Source organism: Gymnoscopelus braueri (genome assembly GCF_963280865.1).
Source record: "Gymnoscopelus braueri genome assembly, chromosome: 7".
Classification (NCBI taxonomy): Eukaryota; Metazoa; Chordata; class Actinopteri; order Myctophiformes; family Myctophidae; genus Gymnoscopelus; species Gymnoscopelus braueri.
Window position 1 is genome coordinate 22,754,749 of NC_137608.1, and position 21,777 is coordinate 22,776,525.

Sequence of the window (21,777 nt, forward strand, 5' to 3'; positions counted from 1 at the left end):
TTTATTGTGTTTTTCATAACATAAAGCTTACATTTCTGTTTGGCTTTTAGGCTTGCACAGGGCAGATACGACGATTAACTTAAATATACAGAGAAATGACTGACCAATAATCAAAATAAATAATGTGCAATGGCAAATATAGTCCACATTTTATCGTTTATACTAATAATGTATTACAAAATAGTGTAAATAGCCGATCTACAAGCTCACAACGAGTCACATCACATTTTTCAACATGGAAACAATTATGATATTATGATGAATAATTTTTTATATCTCAAATAATTGCGATTAGGTGATTATGTAATAATTGTGACAGGCCTAATGGGTTATTGTTTGGGGATTCAGTTTCACAGCTTCTTACATTCAACTTACTTTAGGGAACAGCTTAAGTTGACTTGATAGTTTATAGTGCTATAGCAAAATAACTTTTATGTTTTGTTGCATCAAGTGCAATATATTTGTTTAGGTGAGGTTCTGTCTCTCACAATATGCTTTTACCTGTTACTTTCTCATCTATTACTGTAGGTTAATTGGTGGCTCTGAGAACAAGTTGATCTACAGACACTACGCCACGCTGTACTTTGTGTTTTGTGTAGACTCCTCGGAGAGCGAACTGGGAATATTAGACCTAATCCAGGTAAGAGTTCCAGCAGTTACTGTATATATGACCATAAGCATCTTTCTTTAAAGGTGGTGTATGAATGAATGAATGAATGGTGTAAGTGATATTGTTTGGTGAAAAGAAAACGTTTATTGTTAAAAAATTAAAGCTCTATATACTGATAATAATAATTGCTATATTGTGTTTGTTCAGTAACAGCTCTTTAATGGAACATTTCCAGGTGGGTTGCCAATTTAATTTAATCAGGGGAGAAAAGCCACATCACCTTCAATTTTATCATGTTTTTTTAGTAAACACTTCCAATTTCAGTTGTTTATCCTGTATCCTGCAAGAGTTCTCTCTCCTAATTGGATGACATTGGTATCCTGACCTTAAATTTGGAAACCCCTGTTACTGAACAAACACTCTATAGCAAGCGATTACAGTCAGAATATAGAGCTTAACAGTTATTTGATCCCAAAAAAATATAACTTACACCTGACCACCTTTTAACTATATTAAGTTAGTCATCTGGATGGCATAAAACACAGAAGCCCAGGTTTGATTCAGAGGCAGCGGTCCCTGTGGATTGGCCGGAAGCTCCAACGAACATAGTTGGCAGTGTTTGCCTCCTACCAATTGGTTGGGATACCTGTTAAGTGAAAGTGCTTTTTCTGTGAAGCTCCTGTCAGGTGATGAAAAGCGTCTGGTGACACCACATGTATCGGAGGAGGCATGTGGTTGTTCACCCCAGACCTACAGTGGAGCCTGGCAGCAACGGGGACTGTCAATGCAGTGCCCAATGGGGAATTGACAATGAGTGAATTGTAAAATATTATAGCTGATTAAAAAACAAAGTACATTAACACTTTGTAAAGTCTACTGTACATGGATTCACGTTTGTGATCAAAACAATGACTTACATGCAGTTTATCCATTTACAGGTATTTGTGGAAACGCTGGACAAATGTTTCGAGAATGTCTGTGAACTTGACTTAATTTTCCATGTAGACAAGGTAGGAAATTCCATTACATTTTTTTAGACCTTCCCCCTGACCAATTGTGATCGGTTGCAAAATGTTTTTCTGACCTTTGACCCATGATATTTTCACAGGTTATGCCACACCAGTAGTGGTGGGAAAAACAGTTCATTTCGGTGAACGAACGATTTCGTTCACGTTCACAGCAAATATTCGTTCAAATGATTCGTTCACGTTCTCGTTCAGTAGCGCTTCCGGTCCCGGCGGAGCGTATGCGATGCGCTACGCACTGCATGCAACTGTGTGCATCTGATCCCACTGACATGACTGCACAATCTGTACAGAAACACAGCACTGTCATTCACGATCTAATTGCACCATCTTCTTTGTAATATAATGTGTAGAAGTAATAAATTACTGCAATATATAATGTAAAGTTATTTTTATTTGTCGATAATTATTTATAATAATACTTTTATACAAAGCAGCCCAAGTCAGTACACTCACATGACTATCGATTTCCAACCATGTCTTTAACTACTATTAACTTCATGAATAGTAGCTGTAGCATACTATTTGCATCTTCTACTCAAACGTGTTAATTGACCTATCTGTCCTTTGTCTAGGACCATGCATATTTATTTCTTTTGATACTTAAATGTGGTGCTAACACTATCTGTCTTTTGTCCAGGAACAACAGTAGGCTACCTATTTCAATTCAAATAGCAATACGCATGCATGTCTATACTGGAAAACTCTACAGCAGGCTTTCTGTCTGTCTGATGGTCTCTGTCTGTCGTGGGAGGAATAACAGCCCGCCCGTCGTGTGTGCGGTGTGCGGGGGAGGGGGGGCATGAACGAAATCGTGAACGCAACAGTTTCGAGTCATGAACGTGTTCGTTCACGCTCATGGCAAAGAACTAGTTCTTATGAACGGATCATGACCGACACATCACTACACACCAGTGATTGTGTGGTTTTGGTTGTTGTTGGGATTGTCTATTTGTTGTGTGTACTAATTTAAATATTACAAAAAATAAGAACTCACCTGACTGTATATGATGTTGTTATACTGTATATCATCGCTGCCGGGCAGAAACCTTGTATCTCCATATTTCAACCTTTTTATGTTTTTTCCTAATTTTTTTAAAGATTTTTTATCGCTTGATTTTGTAACCCTTTTTTCACCCGGTGCCAATTTGCTAAGTGATCCTGGGCACTACACTCCCCCCACCAGCCTAGGGAGGCCAGGGCCGAGCTTTTTCCTAAATTAATGCCCTACTTTATACTTTGTCGTATGACAGTGTCACACAAAAGGAAAGAAAATTGCTGATGTAAACTCACAATGTGTTAGGAGCTTGTAGATCTGTCATTTCTGTTATTTGTTTTTACAAATTGTGAAAGATTATATATTTTTTATAATGACATGGTTTCAAAAGTTTAAAAAAATGATAATAACATGCGGTTAAGTCTGTAGGTTTTATGAAATGTACAAAACCTACAGACTTAACCGCATGTCATTATAATTTGTTTTGTTAAATATTTAATAATGAAACGTACAAGAGCTTGTGACTAAATAATAACTACATTGGATCCAGTGGAGCGCAGGTTCTTTCGTTCGTTTAATACAGATAAAACATTTGAATAAAGATTGAATTGAATAACGGTTTTGGACATACAAGGTTTCCGCCCGACAGCGACAATATAATATGTTAATGGAGGATTCAGGAACCCGGTTGGAATGTAGCAAGTAATAGTGTGTCTATATTTGGTATAAAGCTAAAAAGAATCCACTTTCCCAAAAACAAAGTTCAGGCCTGGCTTTTGTTACCAGATAACTCACATTATCAGAATATTACTCCACGGCACTCTGATGCATTAGGTTGTATATTAGGTTGTATCTATGGTGCAACCATAACATTGCAAGTTTACAAGATATAAGTTTAATGCTAATAAAAACGAAAACTGAACTGTGCAATGGTTTGTGTATACATGATTGCTTTTTTTCCTTCTAAAAAGTATATTTTGAATTACATTAGAACACACCTTCTTTGCTGATTTGGCAGGTCCACAACATTCTGGCAGAGATGGTGATGGGTGGCATGGTGTTGGAGACTAACATGAATGAAATCATAACACAGGTGGACGCCCAGAACAAGATGGAGAAATCGGAGGTAAGTGTGGCCACGGCGGTCCATCATATATGTATGGTTGACCTCATGGTATTGTATATGCAGGCATGTGTGAATGCTGCATCCTGCATGCTATTCTCCAGTGCCCGTGTGGATGCACCCGAACCCACTCTAGACTGTTTGTGCCTTTCTCTGATCCTACCTCTTGCTATTGCACTGCTGACTGCTCTCAGCACAGAACACACAATATCCAATGCTATTGTCTTCCTTATACACTGGAAAGTCCTCATTGTTGAGAGTAAACAAATTTAACCAAATGGACCATTTGCTTACATTTGTACAGTCTCTGAGTTACAAATGGATAAAGTAACACTCAGGATTGTACTGTGTTCTGCTCAGTGTATATACTGTACATACAGTATCAAATCACCAAGTTGTAATTTCTGTGGTGGGTGCATTCGCCCATATGTTATCCAATGCCTCTCTGGAATTTCGATCAAAAGTCTCCCGATCACCGTCTTATATTTTACACATTGTCCAATGTCCATCTCACTTTGACATGCAGTGTTAAGGGCTTGGAAGTGGGTTATACGTTTATTTTGTAGATGGTCATTTGGTAATTGGTAGTAAAGATGGTAATTTTATGGTAATAAAGATAATATTAATTTGATAAGCCTTCAGTTTCATAGTCAATCAGACCACAAATGTGATTTTTAACATCAATGAGCTGATATCTCGCTGTGGACCATGCATTAGATATGCAGTACTGTATATACTCTAATGAAGGGCGTCGCTTTGCTTTCCATACAGCTTCTGTTAGTGGATAAGTCTTTTGAATTCATTACCATTTGTTCATCCAGTGCTCAGAAACACTGTTACAGCCAGAGACAATTTCATGAAGTCATTTCTATTTTTCATACTATGGATTTTGAAAACCAAAAACGTAGCTGTGCTGATGATTTGGCTCTTTTTGTTTCTTTATTTTCTTGCCATTTACTAACAATGTTAGCATTCTTGAATTGTGACCTTAGTATGGAAATGGCAAACTATACAGTATAACCACTAATAGTTTTGGGGGTTAATACCGCTTTCTCAGTGACTATCCTATGTATCGAACAAAAGCCACAGTCATAAAACGTGTAATTGTTTCTTTCAGGGTTAATTTGCTTGGCCTGTCTAATGTCAAAGTGCTGAACATAAGGGTCAACTCGTGAGAATGATGTGTCTTTGATTTTCTAACTGGCTCATTTATGAACAACGCATCTGCTCAGTTTTCAACTGTAGACTGCAGAGTAGTGGAGCAGTAATTAATCATCTGAGCTGTACTGTCTTTTTTTTTTATATAAACAGAATCTCCTCTGATCGACGTGGTGTAAGCCAAGGCTTTTATTGTTCAACAAACATCAGAACTGCTCTGTCTCTTCCCTCTTGAACCTACCCTAGACCGCAACGTGTGCTTTACAACTCACTGATGCTACTTCCAAGTTGACGTTGACCAATTTTAGGGCAATCGTGCCATGTAGAATACTAAATACAGCTGTTCTTCCCATTTGGTGAGGACTGATATTTTTTTTTAATATAAATACCTTTTTATAGTTCCTATTGTGGTTGAAGAGGGTTAAGATCACATATCTTTGCTATAGGTGCGGTTTATGGTAGGTTCCATCACTACTTCTGTGGAGAAAAACTGTGACTATTTTGATCTGCTTTTTTTAACATTCCTCATTCCTCTCTTTTTTCCTGACCCTTTCTAGTTCTTTCCATTCTTCTCTCTTTTTGCAGACGTTTATCTTTCAGTCTACCAGACAGGACAGGTAGACACAGGTACTGCTAAATTTACAACCGAGTACTGTAACTTCAACTAAGTTTACCCCCTCCCGCTGAGCCTTACTGTTTATCCTACCACGTAATAGCAAAACAATGTCACTAACATATTAGGAATCTTTCAGGTCAGACCCAAAAATGTATCCCAATGCTTTTGTTCCATCAAACATAAAAAAAAAAATTATGACCAGTGTTAAAAAATTGTTTGAAAACACATACAGTACTTAAATGGTAGAACAACTAGACATATGTATTACTAACTAGGTAGACCTATTTACGGTGTTGAACCCACTTTGTTTCCAAAATTGTACCTTGTTGTAGCAATTGAGAAAAATCTGAACGCTATTACCAGCAATGTATTGAGTCAGCTTGCTGCAGTTGTTTTTACTTACTTATTCCTGTGCTATGCATTGGCATTGCTGTACCATAGTTAAAAATACAAGATTTTCCCTGTTGTGATGTTTTTCTTTATATAATGAGCCAAAAAATTAGCCAAAAATTACAGCTGAACAATCTTTTGTGTCTGATTACACAAAAATTGCACATGAGATTATGTCTGAGGCAGTGATTTTTATTGAGCTGTTTTACTGACTCTGATAAGCTGCATAATGTACATCTAAGGGTGGCAGCATTAAGAACAGGTCATCTCTAACCTGATAAGAAATTGTGAAGTTCCCCACTTTAGAACCACATGAGCAATGTGATCCTAAACCAGCATAGGATCAAGGATTACAGAGCCTTATTTATATCAAGCAGCCCTAAATAATCCATAGGTGCTCTGACTTTATATACCTGTATAGGAGAGAACCAGAGTCCTGTTCCGATGTGTTACAGGTGTTAACATGGTGTGATTGTTTATACAGCCATGAGTCACTCTGCGCTTTACCGGAAAATCTTGTGGCACTATACCGCCAAGAAGCAAAAGGGAAACCCAGTAACCTTAGTCTGACACTTGAACATTGAGCCCATGTGCTGGATCAACATCCACACCACAGTGGTCTCTCTGTCTAACTCCACTCACTAGATACAGGATTCAGTGAAGGAATGCCCAAAACACAGAGAGTCCATTGAAATACACCAGGGAGAAAATAACTCATGCAAATAAATGAAGATCATGTGCCTGTTTTATTTTTTTTGGTCATTGTATAGTCCAACAAAGGTCGTCGGGATCAGGATTCGAACCCATGCGCTGCCAGGCATTAGAGCCTATATGTGGTATGCGCCCGGACCGCTAGGCCAGCAGGCGCTCTGTATACACACTTCTAATTAGTGTTGTTACATTCTTGTGTTTACGGAGAACACAGGAAACAATCATACAGTACAGCTCCTTGGATTAGGCTACTTATAATTTTTGGGTCTGTCTGCTAAAGATTCATGTGGGAGATCTCTAACTGCAGTGATTCTCAAATGTCTCCTCTTATTCTCGGCAACAAGTAAAGAAAACATCTCAAATTGTGTTTAACTGTACAGAAAAACGAATTAATACCAATGGGCTTCATTGGAAATCCTATATGCGTGTAATACATTGAGATTCACTGTGTTAGAGTGAGCTACCTCCATTGTCCCTCAGAATAGATGTCCTGTTGTAGCGCAGTTTTAGGCATTCAAACTTTTCATTGTTAGAAGTCAACACCTAAACATAGTTATTTGTGTCCCTGCAGTAAACTTATGTGTACTGTAGACATCTGAATTGTAGAAGACTTTCATTCCAGTAGGGTTAGTGACCCATTCCACCCCACTAGAGGTATCAACTTCTATTAATGTGCTAATCAACGAAGAACGTAAGCCTAAATATCTTTCCTTATCTTTTTTTCCATTGAGGTTTTCTGAATCTATACAAACATTCTATGCTGTCTATCTAAAACATCATTTCCCTTTCCACACTCAAACCCATTTTTTCTGCTTTACCCGGTTCTCTCCATTTTTACCCTATTGGTCCTCAAGAGTCCAGTGGGTTCCAAGCAATGTTCCATATGCCTTTTGATAAAGGTCCACTACTCCTGAATACGCCAACAATAATAATGTACTTGATTCATAATTGGCTCTGGTTGTGATGCAAACCATTATAGAAGCCAAATAATGCATGTGCATACAAAGCTACATAGGCATCTGAATGTACATTTGCACATTGTCTCTTCTAGTAGTTGTCAATGCTTTTGCATTATGTCAGTTGTTGATTGTTATCTGTTTTGTATGTTTGATGATGTGTTGTGTGTGTGCGTCTGTCCAATGTGAACGTCACATCTGCCTTGTGTGATTCATGACATACGTAACTTAAGTGTGATGTACTGCATGTCTGTTTGACTATTGTCAGGTTAGTAACCCCGTTTGTGTGTTTTGTTTTGTGTGTGTGTGTCTGTATAGGCCGGTATTGCAGGAGCACCTGCTCGTGCTGTATCAGCCGTTAAGAACATGAATCTCCCGGAAATGCCCAGAAACATCAACATTGGTGACATCAGCATAAAAGTGCCAAACTTACCCTCCTTCAAATAGTGGCAGCAAGATTCTGAACCTGCAGACGTCAGCCAATGTTTACTGCGATGCAATCTGTTTACCAAAACCTGCAAAGACAAAGTTTTGTCAAAAGTATTTAATCTCAATGGTACTGTGTGAAGTAAAACTCCTCCCTTTTGGGCGTTATCTCTCTCTTTTCTTCCTGTTTTGAAATGAATGTCTTACATGTGTCTTTTTTTTCAGTTTGAGAGAAAAATATTAGTATTTATTTTTCAGTGGTACATTCCTCGTGCCTCAGCTGGAGGCATGCCCTTAACGTTGAGCTGCTACAGTGCAGACCTGGCTCAGTTTTGAATGGAAATCCTTTCAGTTACTTAAGAGTGTTTAGGGTGTGAATTTCTGGACAGGTTGGTTCTGATGCGCCAGGCAAGAACAATGATTGCCAGGGAATGGGGGGGCCTGGCGTGTAAGTGAATCCATTTCAACTAGCAATTTGAAACGGGTCTGCTTACAGTGTTGGAAAGTCATCCCTTACAAGTGGTTCGTGAAAAGTATACCAACGACGCAGAAAATTGTGTTCTAGCAAATATGCTGTTTGATGAAATTATATATGCTGAAATTGTATTTTTTTTCCTTTCTTATCTGTATGCAAAACAAATATTTTAAAAGAATTTGTCTTATAAAATTATTTTCTCTTGATTTTAATCTGTGCACGTGTTCCTCCTTTTGCAACATAATAAAGTATTGAATGTTTGTGTGTGAGGTCTAGTGTCTGTTTATTGGATCAGATTAACCATTGATGTTTAAAAAAAGTTTGATCAATATTTTAAGTGTTTTTTCTAAAGAACCAATAAACAGAATAATGTGTCTTGTCTGATCACGCAGTAGACATAGACCTACTGTACGATTTGGTACCCAGCCCTATAGACTTCGGCTATTTGAAAATAGACGCTCTACAAGCTCGCAACTACAGAGCTTGTAGATCTACTATTTTCAAAACATTTTATACATTTTTAAAACATGAAATGGAAGATTTCTGCATAATGAGTACTTTTAAAGTACATATTGATACCAATACTTTTGTACTTTTACTCAAGTAAATTCTGAATACCAGACTTGTAGGCCTACTTGTAAAAATGTAGTATTTCTGCATTGTATTATTGATACTTTTACTTAAGTAAAAAAATGTGAGTACTTGCAGGTCCACCACTGTCTAAAAGTCGTTGCTGCGTAAGTGTCGCGCAACTCAAGTGTAAAAAGGCTCATTATTCGCAGAGTTAGTGCAACCATGACGCCAGAAGGACTGTCTCGGCCATGGTCCCCTACTAGTTGATAAAAACTGAACTATAATCCCCCCCCCCCGATTTCGATTCGCACAACGAATATATGGATATATGTTGCTGATTATAATACAGTGGCCATACACTCGCGTCCCCAAGCTTTACATTTACTGCTTAGTGTTCAGATCCGGTCTTGAGAACGTTACTATATCCGGTAAATTGCACTTACGTACACACACGCACACAACTCGTTTCCGTATCCGCTCCAGACCGGATCTGCCAGCCAGCAGAATACAGAGCGAGTAGATTCCAGTCTACAGTAGACGTGACATGAAATGAGCGTATGTTTTACGCAGCTTTGACGCTCACGTGCATAGTCTTGTGACAGCAACAGGAAGAGAGACATGGTAGCTTTATGATGATGCTCTGACAAAATCAAACATTGTTTTTAAAGTAAAGGAAGACAATACGTGGCAGTAATGGCAGCTGTTATTAAAGAAACACAAAGGTAGGCTGAAATTGAATCGTATCTACAGCTAGCTCCTCGTCAATGACAGCACTCTTAGCTATGGACTGGCAGGACTGCACAGTGTAGCATCCGTGCATCCTCCATCCATAGTGATTGATAGAGACTAGTGCTTTTCTTGGCTATGTTTTTCTCTGCTCCTGTTATCGGCTTGTATAGGCTATAGTTTGTTGGGACCATGAGCCTGCCGACTGCCCGTGGTTGACTTGGGACCATTGCTCTGAAAAAGCCCTTTAGCTCTGAGTCTGAACTCGATAAAATCTACACCTGGCTCAATGATAACAAACTATCAGATTCATTACACCTGGGCAAAACTGTGTCCAGAATTAACCTCTGCAAGGCCAAAGACTTCACGGTCAAAGTTGGTGACAATGTTATGAGGAGAGAAGAAATCCTCAACCTGGGGTCTATTTTAGATGACATCTTTCCAGTGAAAAAATGGCAACACAAGTAATCAGGAAATCAACCAAGGAATTGATTGAATTGATTGAATACTTTATTAGACAGAAATACAAACACCATGAGTAGTACAGTCTTGTTTCCATTGAGGTCCTGTGTATTCAATTCATAGACATTTAAAGACATACAATAATATACAATACTATATCCTAGACATCATCAGCACTAGTAGCAATAAAACACTAGTATCAAAAATATATGTACAGTAAGCAGTTGGGGCTGGGGGTGATTCTTTAGCAGCGCTAGGATCTCCTCGTTGGTCAGTGAATTAAGGCATTAAAAACCTCACACCTAGAACTCACCTATACCCCTGCTCATTATGCTAGGGTGGGATGGCTCAGGGTAGAAGACTGAGTACAGCAACCTGCAATGGGCCTGGTCTAAAAGATACTGAAGAGATCAGGGACATCCTTGTACCTGTCAAACGACTTCAATAACGTGAAAGACACACACAGGCACAACATCAGTGGGAGCTCCACTGATCTCGCTCAACCCAGATTCGGCAAAAACTTGGGGTTAAATTTGTTCTACTGACATCAAAAAGTGTGACTCCTTACCCTCCTTCAAAACCGCCATAAAAGAGCACCTGTCTGCAATTTGTAACTGGTCCTAGAAAAGTCTTCTAAGCTTAAAACAGAAATTAACGAGTTGTACCACTGTACTATTTGCAAACTGTTAAAGTATTCAATTAATCAAACTCTGGGGTTTGACTTGAGCCTGGACCCCAGAGTAGCATAATTAATATCATACCAGAGTGGCAATACATTATTATGTATTATATACTATTAATACAATATATAATATGTGTCTCTAGGCAGTGGTATTATCTGTGGTGTTTGGATTCATTCAATAATATTTAATCCATACAGTATAAAAGAAGCAGTGACGTTCATCAACACGATTGACGTGAACAAGCTCTCCAGACTCATCTCCCGCATCATTCAGAAGCTTCATCTGAAGGTGTGTTATTATGCGTCTTTAAAAACACAACTGTTGCAGAAATGGTAGTTTCATGATTATTATAAACCAGACAAAATGTATTATTTTAAAGGTAGGGTAAGTGATATTGTTTGGCAGTGTTAGTGTTTGTTCAGTAACAGGCGTCTCCCTGTCTCTCCAGCTCTTTAATAAAGAGTAAATGCATATGTTCAGGTAGGTGACACAATTTCAGCCAATCAGGAGAGAGCTCCCATTTATCAGCTTAATTTTTCATAGTGTTCCAGTTCCAATTTTGTCTGCTCATTTCTTTGTGTCATCACTTCCAATTTCACTTGTTTAATCTGTATCCTGACTGAGTTCTCTATCCTGATTGGATACAATTGGTACCCTGACCAGAAAATAAGGTAAAAGAGCTGGAGAGAGACTCCTGTTCTAACCAAAGAAAATCACTTATCGAACCTTTAACTAAAGAAAAATATGTTTAAAAATAAATGTATGCTTTAAAATGTTATTCTCATAATTGACATTTTGAGCTGGTCATGCCAGCTTCTTTACTTGAACTGAATGTGGGTCCCTTTTAAAGTTTAACCAACCAAAAGCAAATCATTTAAAAATGTATTTAAAACTTTTTTTTTAAAATGTCCTTCCAGGGTGAGCGTGTGTTCAGTGAGGATGAAGAGAATAAACTGCAGACTGCTCTATCTTTGGACAAGCAAGCTCTGAATCTAGTCCTGGAGACGTCAGCCTTCATCCTGGAACAGGTAAGGAGGGTCTGCATTTCTATAGCGCTTTTATCTAAAGCGCTTTGCAATGTGTGCCACACACACACACACACACACACACACACACACACACACACACACACACACACACACACACACACACACACACACACACACACACACACACACACACACACACACACACACACACACACACACACACTCTGATGTTCGAAGCAACCATGCAAGGTATATTACCAACTTGCTCATCGGGAGCAGTTAGGGGTTCAGTGTCTTGCTCAAGGACACTTTCAACACACAGCAATTGTAGGAGGAGCCTGGATCGAACCACGGACCTTCCTGGTCCCAGACTACCCCTCAACCTCCTGATCCACTACCAAGACAAAAAATAGCAAGACTCACCATCTCCGGTTTACCCATATCTGCGTGAAGTAGGCGGACGCCTTTTTAGGAGACCGGAAGCAGGTTGGAGTCTATTCATTCCAATGGAAGAGTGAACGTGAACACAGCTTCTGAACCGTTCTTTAGCTCCATGGTCACGGAACTAGAATTTGGACCCGGTTGTCATAAGACACACAATATCCCAAGATTTTCATACTATAATGGCTTTTTTCAGAGAGACAAATCAGGAGAAAATGTACTTTATTATTGACCTTTCTCTGTCCCAGCAACACACTCTCTTGTGTGATCTAGTCCAGTAAACATAGGACGTACCAGTGAACATAGGACGCCGGTGCCCACTTAGGAGACCATTTGTAGGATTTGTGTACCATGTTGCCTCTAGTGGCTACAATTGAGGTCTTCATAATTGAACCATCTTTGTCCACTACTGCTGAGGGGGCCGGCATCTTATATCTATTCATTATTTTATTGTTAAGCTTTGGCCTGTTCTTCCGAGAGGTCTCAGTGGTAATACTGCTGGTGTGGTGGGCTTAACGTAACCCCAACACTAACCTAATGCCGCGTTCGGACTGGTACATACAAACGATATAAAGCTACACAGCATATTTGTAGCTTTGTAGCTGAAGTTGAAACCAACTCAACGTTTGTGTTACTTTGTAGCTGTTGTAGCTTTTGTAGTAGCTACAAACGTCAGATGTATCTTTGTTTCCTCATGTCGCTGGCGTCCATTGAAAAAGAATGGTAGCCTGTAGCTTTGTAGCTGCCCGTGTGAACGCAGCATAACCTCAGCACACAGCAATAATCAGAAGAGGAAATTAGGCTGCTGTAAGGAAAAGGGTGTATTGAACTCTGATGAGGCCAGTGGCCACCTGGGGTCACTGTTGTGTTTTGTATTGTATTTTGTATTTTGACTGCAGTTCTGAGGAGCTGAGTGTTTCCCCGACACACTTACCAGTTGCCGCACAGTCAAAAATGTTTTTAAAGGATTTTTACATTCTATACTAGAAAGAACAAAATAAAAGCAATAGAATAAAGGGAAACAATAAAATAACAATTCAGTTAGTAGACCTAGCAGGTCTATGAACCATACTTTAATAAACTTGTGGTTTGACCCATTTAATGTGTGCCACACAGTCAATATTAGCAAATCGTTGAATATCTCTAGAGAATAACCCTGTTTTTCCGAGTTTAACCAACTTTAAGCAGGAAATTCACCTCACTCTGTTGAGGGCATTGATCTTATTAAGAGCCATTATTAATAGCCATTATTACATGCGGAAGAGAACTATCAGTATGTAGCCTTCTCTGAACTAAACAAAAGACAGAGCACTCAATCATTTTACACGGTCAGAAAGGAACATAACTTGATAAGCTCATGGCAAGAACCTACAGAGAACTAGAGCAGGGTTTCTCAAAGTGGGTGCCGTGGCACGAATGTTTTGATAATATTTGGAATTGATCCATATCACTTTTGGACCTACACCAAATCTCTTTGTCAAAAATAGCCGATCTACAAGCTCACAACGCATCGCAACGCGATGCGTTGTGAGCTTGTAGATCGGCTATTTTGACGACTGTTCCACCCAGAGTGGTTAAAGGTAAAAGCATAGAATTATTTTCAACCTGCCCAAATGGAAATTGATATTCTCTCAAGTTTTCCTCATACTGTATCTTAGGCGGAAATATTTACATTTTTAAGTACCGTAATATGACATAAATGGAGGGTCCTGTAAGTAAGTAAGTAAGTAACAATGTAATTCAGGGGTGCCGTGGATGAAAAAGTTATTTACAGGGGTGACCTGAGCCAAAAAGGTTTGAGAACCACTGAACTAGAGACAAACCATTCCTCCACATTTACTTTAAGGATTAGCCTAAATTTTATTGAGTTATGATGCAAATAATATCCTGTTTGTGAGAAGTATCTTTTGCAAAGACCAAAACAATTTGCCCCAGTGGCAGCTATCCACATATGTTGTAATTGGTTTCAAGACAGGAAAAGTCCAACAGTGATCTAGTTTAATAACTTCAGTATGTAAGGGTCTTATCTTGTAGTATTAAAATTACCCATGATATCCCAAACTGAAGTAGATTGCATATCAGCAGTATACTTTAATAAGAGCCCCGGCCTAGAGGGCAATGGATTCCCTTTTTAAATCTTTAACATGATGGCTTTAGTAGCAGATTACAAGAAAAGCAAAAAAGAGCAAGGCCTGTCATATTCTTGCCAAATACTATTATAGACCAACCTGTTTAAAAAAAAGTCATGTAATATTTTTTATTACAAAAAAGATAACAACAATTAGATTATTGATCTTATTGGCATCAGATGTGTCCTCCCATTGAACTGCTTTATTCTGTCCTACTAGTGATAATACGCTCTCCTCTCCTCTCCTCTCCTCTCCTCTCCTCTCCTCTCCTGTATTGTCTCCAGGCAGTGTATCATAATGTGAAGCCGGCATCTCTTCAACAGCAGCTAGAGGCAGTCCATCTGAGTCCAGACAAGGCAGAGGTGTTCTCCCAGACTTGGGCCACTGCTGGCCCTGAGATGGTGGAGAGGCTAAGGCAGAACATCTTTGCCCCAAAGAAGGTGAGGCTGATAAGCATACACTGTAAAATCTGAGTGTTTAAAACAAAACATATAGTTTTAAAAATCGTTCTACTAAGTCAAGTGGCAGAGTTCACACTAACTATAGAAAGAAATACAATGGTGAACGAAATTGTTATAGTTATCCATAGTAAGTCGATGCGATGCATTGTTAGGTTGTAGATCTCCAAGTTCTCAAATCATGTCATTTGCAGGCGATGCTGAGTCTCAGTTAAAGCAACAGTACTGCACCAGTACTACCAGAGGAGAAGTTATTCTGGAGCTCTGTTGAGCATGACTGGCATGTCTTTAAAAGTCTGCCATAATGCTTTTTCCTGTCCATGCTACAAATAAGTTAAAGGACGACGTGAAGCTAGTCCTCTGTGTTGCCAGATTCTGTGAGAGAAACAAGCAACCAGCTTCATGTCGTTCTGCTTGAACGGCAGCTCATAAGGGACATTCAGTGCATGTTTGAGTGTCAGTACACTGCATAATGAGGATTAGTGAAAAAAAAACTAACTTTGGAGCTGCTAAAATAGGCGATTTTTGTTTATCCGCATTACTCCATTATGCCAGTGGAAGGGGTCTCCACAATTGACAACAGGGGCTTCTCTGGAAAAATTCAACGGCCCTTTGTATGTTGGTGAGTGATTAGCGACACATCAAAGCAAACATCTAAAATGACTGGAATTCTCCTTTAATTGATGGAATTTGGAACCAATTCTCATCTACAATTAAATATAATAATTGATTGTAATATTTATATTTATATATATATATTTTTTTTATTGTGTTTTACACACAATCAACAGGCAGTGGATTTTCGATAATGTGAGTGCCACTTCGCTGGCAACGGAACCCCCTTGACAGGGCAAGTAGAAATTTAGATTGGAGAAATACTTGCCCTGAGGGGCAATTAGGAATAATTTCACGTCAGACCCTGTCTTTTCAAGTTGTGAGTAGTTTACCCTCAACAATTACTTACTTACTTACTAGTACAAAAGGAATTGTCTAGGTAGTAAGGGGGAGCAGTGATACTCATTGCAAATAAGTTTGTGTTGTGTTACATAATTGTGAATCATAAAATCCCACAGAGATGCCTTAGTCACGGCCACATACTGTATCCTTCTTGTGGAAGGAGTTCAAACACTCGACGACATTAGCATGCCATAGACAAACTGCCTCCCATTTTCACTGTTTCCTCTCTTTCTCATAAAATCCATTTTGTGAGCAAAAATCTAAACTTTGCCAATACCATTTGCTAGACGTGGTAATAATTGGTTTTCTGTTCGACAGCCACGCATTTCTAAATTAAGCAGCGTAATTAAGCATTGCATCGAAGCAATTTCCACTGTCATCAAATCTACTCTGCATCAAAGCCAAACTGTCATTTCAAGTTCAAAATCAGAAAAACCATGACAGCTGCAGTTCTGAGGTCTTCAAGCCACAGCTTAAGTTGTTGTTGTGAATAATGTGTTCCAAATCCTCCCTGGTAGTCACACCTGTCTTCCGATGCTGGGGAAAACATCCTGTGTCTATAACTCATGCATGGTTTATTAATACGGCCTCTCTCGCATCATAAAACACTTAGCTGTCCTTACCTCGGCTCCGTGCTTCTAATCTATCAGCGCTACAGCTGACTGATGAGGAAGCACATGGTAAATCAGCCTGCCGGTCAGTAAATCGGCAAGAAATACTTGTACACAGATCTTAGCCACATTAACTCATTCACTGCCAAGGAGGACTTATGACGAGACATCGTCATAACGCCCTCACTGCCAAGGACGAATTTAAAAAAAAATTATTTGTATTTTTATTTTATTTTTCGTTTTTTCACAAAGAACTAGGAGATAACTCGATCCGAAGATTTACTGCTCCATTCACTTCCTGAACTTATTACTTAAAAATGTATTTTTGGCGAGACATGCTATTTTCAACGGCGTATAACAAGCGAACGGGAGGTCGCCATGACATTTCTTTTTTGCCGAAGCACAGTGAAATCCTCCGTGATTAGCAACCATCAGGGGATCGATCATACTGGAGATAAATATTCTGTGACTACTTGAAAAGGTAAGAAAATCGCTGGCAGTGGGGTGCACGCAGCCATAAGTCTGGCAGTGAAAGAGTTAAGCAGCAATTAAAGCTTTCCTGTGCCGATTCACAAGTTTAGACGTGAAGTTGTTACTTCAGTATATTTCTCAGCAATGCCTCTGCCTTGTGTTCACTTTGAGTCATTATTTTGGACAATGGCTGTTGGGGCTATAGCTTAAGAAATCTTGTAGTTAAAATCCACCTTCAGCCGGTTAGACATGGCATGTTTCACTATTTGCAATTTGTGGGCAGCTTACTCATTGAACCATCATATGTGTTGTTTATTTAAATATGATTCAGGAGGGGACTAGTTACTAATGTTATTTCACACTTTTGACTCATTCAGATTGTGTGTGTGTGTGTGTGTACTATACTTGTGGGGCCAAATGTCCCCACAAGTATAGTAGAATTTGATAAATAGTTTTCATGGTTCAAAAAACAGGGGGTTGGGTTTAGAGTTAGGATTAGACTTTTATAGGTTAGGGTTGAGTTTTTGCCAGATTTATACTTAGTTGATAATAGCTGATCCACAAGCTCACAACGCATTGCTATCAAGAACACGCCGAATAGAACATGGCGGCCGTGTCCATTGAAGTTTAATGGAGAAGTGGCGCCCTGTTCTATTCGGATCCTTAAGCTATATAGGGTTAGGGTTAAAAATGGAAATACACTTTTTCATAAAATCGGCATCCCAAGATGTTGATGTCCTCACAAGTATGTAATACAAATGCGTGTGTGTCCATGGGATCCAGCTGGAGCATGTTGGTTGGCAGTTGAACCTGCAGATGGCCCAGTCTAGCCGAGCCAAGCTGAAGTCTCCCAGCGCCGTCCTCCAGCTGGGACTTTGCACTGAAGATTCTGAGGTACACACACACACACACACACACACACACACACACACACACACACACACACACACACACACACACACACACACACACACACACACACACACACACACACACAGGTTTGTATTACCATACTTGTGAGGACATCATCAACATTTTAGGGCAGCAGTGTTTTGAACAACATTTTTATTTTTTTTGTGCCATTTTTATCCCTAACCTAAAACTGAAAAATGGCAGTTCTACAAGCTCACAACATATTCAGAGAGCTATCTCTACACACACACACACACACACACACACACACACACACACACACACAGAGAGAGATATCTGGGCAGAATGGAGTTGGCAGACGCTTAGTTGTTATCAACTCTACCCAGAGATGTCTTCAGTGTTTATGCTTCCTGGACGGAGCGCTCCAGTCCACCTCTTTCTCCATCCTTCACTGCATCCTGCAGTCCAACCCCTCCTACTGATCCCAGTGGTGTATCTGTTGATGTGGAGGTGAACACTGGTCCAGAGTCCTGTCCTATTATCCAAAGCCCCAGGGCCCTCTACCCTCTGCTGGGCATTAGTCAGTATTGGACTATGTGTTGTGTGTGTGTGTTTGAAGGGCTGTATGCCAGTGGTTCTCAAACCTTTTCATGTCAAGGACCCCCAAAATGATATGTATTTGGCCCCATCTCAAATATTGTGTTCCAGGGACCCCCAGAAGCAAAGATTTGAGTTACAAATGTTTGCTTAAAAAATATATATATATTCAAAGGTTAGCTAAAATGTTTTTTTCAAAAATAGCAGATCTACAAGCTCATAGTGCGGCACTTGGTGCCGCGCTATGAGCTTGTATATCTGCTATTTTTGAATAGCCAAAGTATAAAAGGTTAAAAGTATTGTGATGCTATATTAACACATTGTGGTTAATAATCAGTACCTTGTGGAATTTGTTGTCTCATCTCTGGCCATTGGGAGATGCATTGTTCTGTAGCTACATACTGTATAGGAACAACACTGAAAATATGAATCCACTTTAGAAACATGAATTATGTGGCATGCAAACCATTTAGCTTGATCAAGTGTTCCCGATGTGTTCTCAAATGCCCCTTTAAGATTTAGATTATTTGCAAAAAATAAAGACTGTGGGAAGACAAAAAAGCAACATAAACTGTGCATTTGAGACTAAGAAACCCAAAGAGTCTCATGAGGAGGCTCAGCATGACATTTTGATTACAATGTTCTCTTCCACAGCAACTTTGAATAATTACAATCGTTTGTGTTGAAATGTCTCAAGAAGCCTTTTATAGTGCCAATCTGTGAATACTACTGTTGTATTGTATTCGTACCCCGGCATCATCATAACAGATTATAAATAGCAACCATGGTGGCAGTTTTTTTGCATAGATAATGCAGAGAGTTATCTCAGGCCTTTGAGCGACTGGAAGATTTTCATCACCAACCGTACTGTAGATGACTGTCTACAACGTTCAGCACTTTGCCCACAGACGGGGCCAACTCAGACATGCAATAGAATTAGGAATGACACATTTAGATGAATGCCGTCCTTATGTTTGGGCCTATAGGCTTAAGCTAGAGAAAACCCTATGGTTTTTTTCTTTATCTCTTTGCGTATGTCAGTGGGAGGATATTCTTGGTTGTTTTTCCCACTATGATCTCCTCAGGCTAATGACAGAGGAATTAATTTATTTAAATCCACCTACATGATCCCCTTGGTGGGCGGAGCTGGATATAGCTGGTGGGGGCTCCTGAAAGTCTGGTTTATAGTGCAGCGAGAGCAGCTACAGTTCACCAACAATTTCACCAAACACAGTGGAAGCACACTACAGTACCTCTGGTAAACAGCAGGGGTCATTGTTGCCTCACAGGAGGAACTGGGTCTCTCAGAGCTAGTAGACGTAATAAGAACTGGGGGGAAAAGACTACCTGATTTAACTTTGTATTCAGAGAGTTAGAATTTACTGAGGGGTTTTCCTTTCCATCTGAGTTTCATGATTAGTTAAGTTTGCTTTCTGTCAAAACTGTTTGTGATTTGCACGGTGCATGATGCACTGTTGTTTCCAGAATGCCAAAACATTGTGACAACTGAGAAGTAAATAAGTCCATAATAGCAACTGCCAGCGTCAGTCTCATTACAATGCAGAGTCATCACACCATCTCCGCTAAGTTGGATGAGAGCGGAAAAGGGGGAGGAAGGAAAGAGAGGGAAAAGGAGGCATGAGGGCAACCAAAGATTAAGTTGAAAAAAAGAATAAGGAAAGGGAACGAGAAGGAGAGAAAGGCGACAAGGTGCCATCTGTGTATTATTGATTGTGTGGAACCCAAGCAGAAAGATGGAGTCTCTCCCATCTGACCATGCTCCTGCTTCATTAACACTCTCCCTCAGGAGGCTGAGAGACCAGGCGCTTCATGCCTCCTTCATTAAATGGTATGGTACCTATGACTACAGCATGTTGGAGGAGATTTATTATTATTTATTCATCTTTTTCTATTATTTTTCTCTTTCATCACATTTTTCTCCCAATTTAAGCCAGGCCCACACTACAGGAGTTTTAAAATCCTAACCGATTTTGAAAATGGGTTGCATCATGAACATAAGGATAATTTATGTGGAAATGGGTTCCATCATGAACATAAGGATAATTTATGTGGATTATGCGGTCGACACCCACTGACATTCTGCACCCTAATTCCATGCACAACGCACTGACTTATGTCTTTTTTAATTGTGTGTTTTTCTAGCACCTTAACTAACGTCCATAAGTATATCATGCACAGTATACATCTGCTGCTATGCTCACACACATTTATATCTTATCTCAGGGACCATGTGTAAATATGTAGATAACTTTGATCTCCTTTCCCCCTTGCCCTCCCCCTTCTTCTTCTTCCATTTATTTTTTCCTATGGAAATAACGATACGATGGGAACTATGCACGAAAACGAATTTCACCCACTTTTTTACTTCTATAAACCTGTGATGTGACAATAAAGCTTCTGATTCTGATAATTTTATAAGATTATCTTCACTATAATCTTACATACATACACACACTACAAGATTTTAAAGTAATGGCGCATCACACTACAGGGTAAAATTAAGATTATCGTGCCTAGTTGAGCAACGTAGCACCTCATCTCAAGTGATCACATGTGGAAGCAGAAGTAAACAATGGAGCTGGGTAAACTTGCGTTGCAAAGGATGAACGGTTGTGATGCGTCTGGGAAGACACACATTGTATAGACAGTTGTGTTCTTGCAACATATCAAAAGTCTTCTCATTCACTTCACGTCTGCCTCATTGTAAAATTGTCTCCCTCAGTCGCGAGGTTTACGTTTGGATCTTTGAACCCCTCACACTACAGGATAATCTGGCCAGTTCGTCTGTTTCAATCAGCCTCGAAACCGGGAATTCCCCCCCTATTGTCGGGAGGGGCGTTTCTGACCGCAAATCTCCCCAATTATCCTGTAGTGTGAGCGCAGCATTAGTGTCAATGACCAAGTTTCCTTGTACTGTAGTCCCTTATCGCTGCTGATCCCTACGGGTTGGTCTTAAGGAGGGTGTAGGTGAGCACATGTCTCCTCCGTTGCATGTGATACCAGCAGACCGCTTCTTTTCACTTGCCAGTAAATAGTTAAACTGGGAGCATGCAACGCGTGCGGTGGTACACGCTATTCCCTGACCAACATGTAGGAGTCACTAGTGCAGCAACAGAGATCCCCCCCCCCCCCCGCCGTCCGCCTGACTTCCTACCCCCGAACATGCCAGTTGTATTCGTTGGCCAAGCCGGAGACATTGGGGAAGATTCAAACCTCTAGTCTCTGTGTTGGGGTGGGCAGGAACTTGACTCCTGCACCACCCGAGCGCCCCCCCCTTGGAGGAGATTTTAAGGAGACCA

The 21,777-nt window shown here is 39.8% G+C and overlaps 2 protein-coding genes across 2 annotated transcripts in view; both read left to right on the forward strand.

The window, feature by feature from the left end:
- ap3s1 (adaptor related protein complex 3 subunit sigma 1) overlaps positions 1-8,741 on the forward strand; it is a 13,718-nt gene extending 4,977 nt beyond the window's left edge. The window contains exons 3-6 of the mRNA XM_080433395.1: positions 529-640; positions 1,549-1,620; positions 3,651-3,758; positions 7,905-8,741. Coding sequence (XP_080289521.1) covers positions 529-640; positions 1,549-1,620; positions 3,651-3,758; positions 7,905-8,033 — 421 coding nt within the window. The 3' untranslated portion in view covers positions 8,034-8,741. The remainder of the gene's footprint in view (positions 1-528; positions 641-1,548; positions 1,621-3,650; positions 3,759-7,904) is intronic.
- Positions 8,742-9,659: 918 nt separating this feature from the next.
- The window catches only part of commd10 (COMM domain containing 10), a 70,253-nt gene continuing 58,135 nt past the window's right edge, over positions 9,660-21,777 (forward strand). The window contains exons 1-5 of the mRNA XM_080433014.1: positions 9,660-9,782; positions 11,129-11,219; positions 11,849-11,959; positions 14,775-14,930; positions 17,771-17,881. Coding sequence (XP_080289140.1) covers positions 9,754-9,782; positions 11,129-11,219; positions 11,849-11,959; positions 14,775-14,930; positions 17,771-17,881 — 498 coding nt within the window. The 5' untranslated portion in view covers positions 9,660-9,753. The remainder of the gene's footprint in view (positions 9,783-11,128; positions 11,220-11,848; positions 11,960-14,774; positions 14,931-17,770; positions 17,882-21,777) is intronic.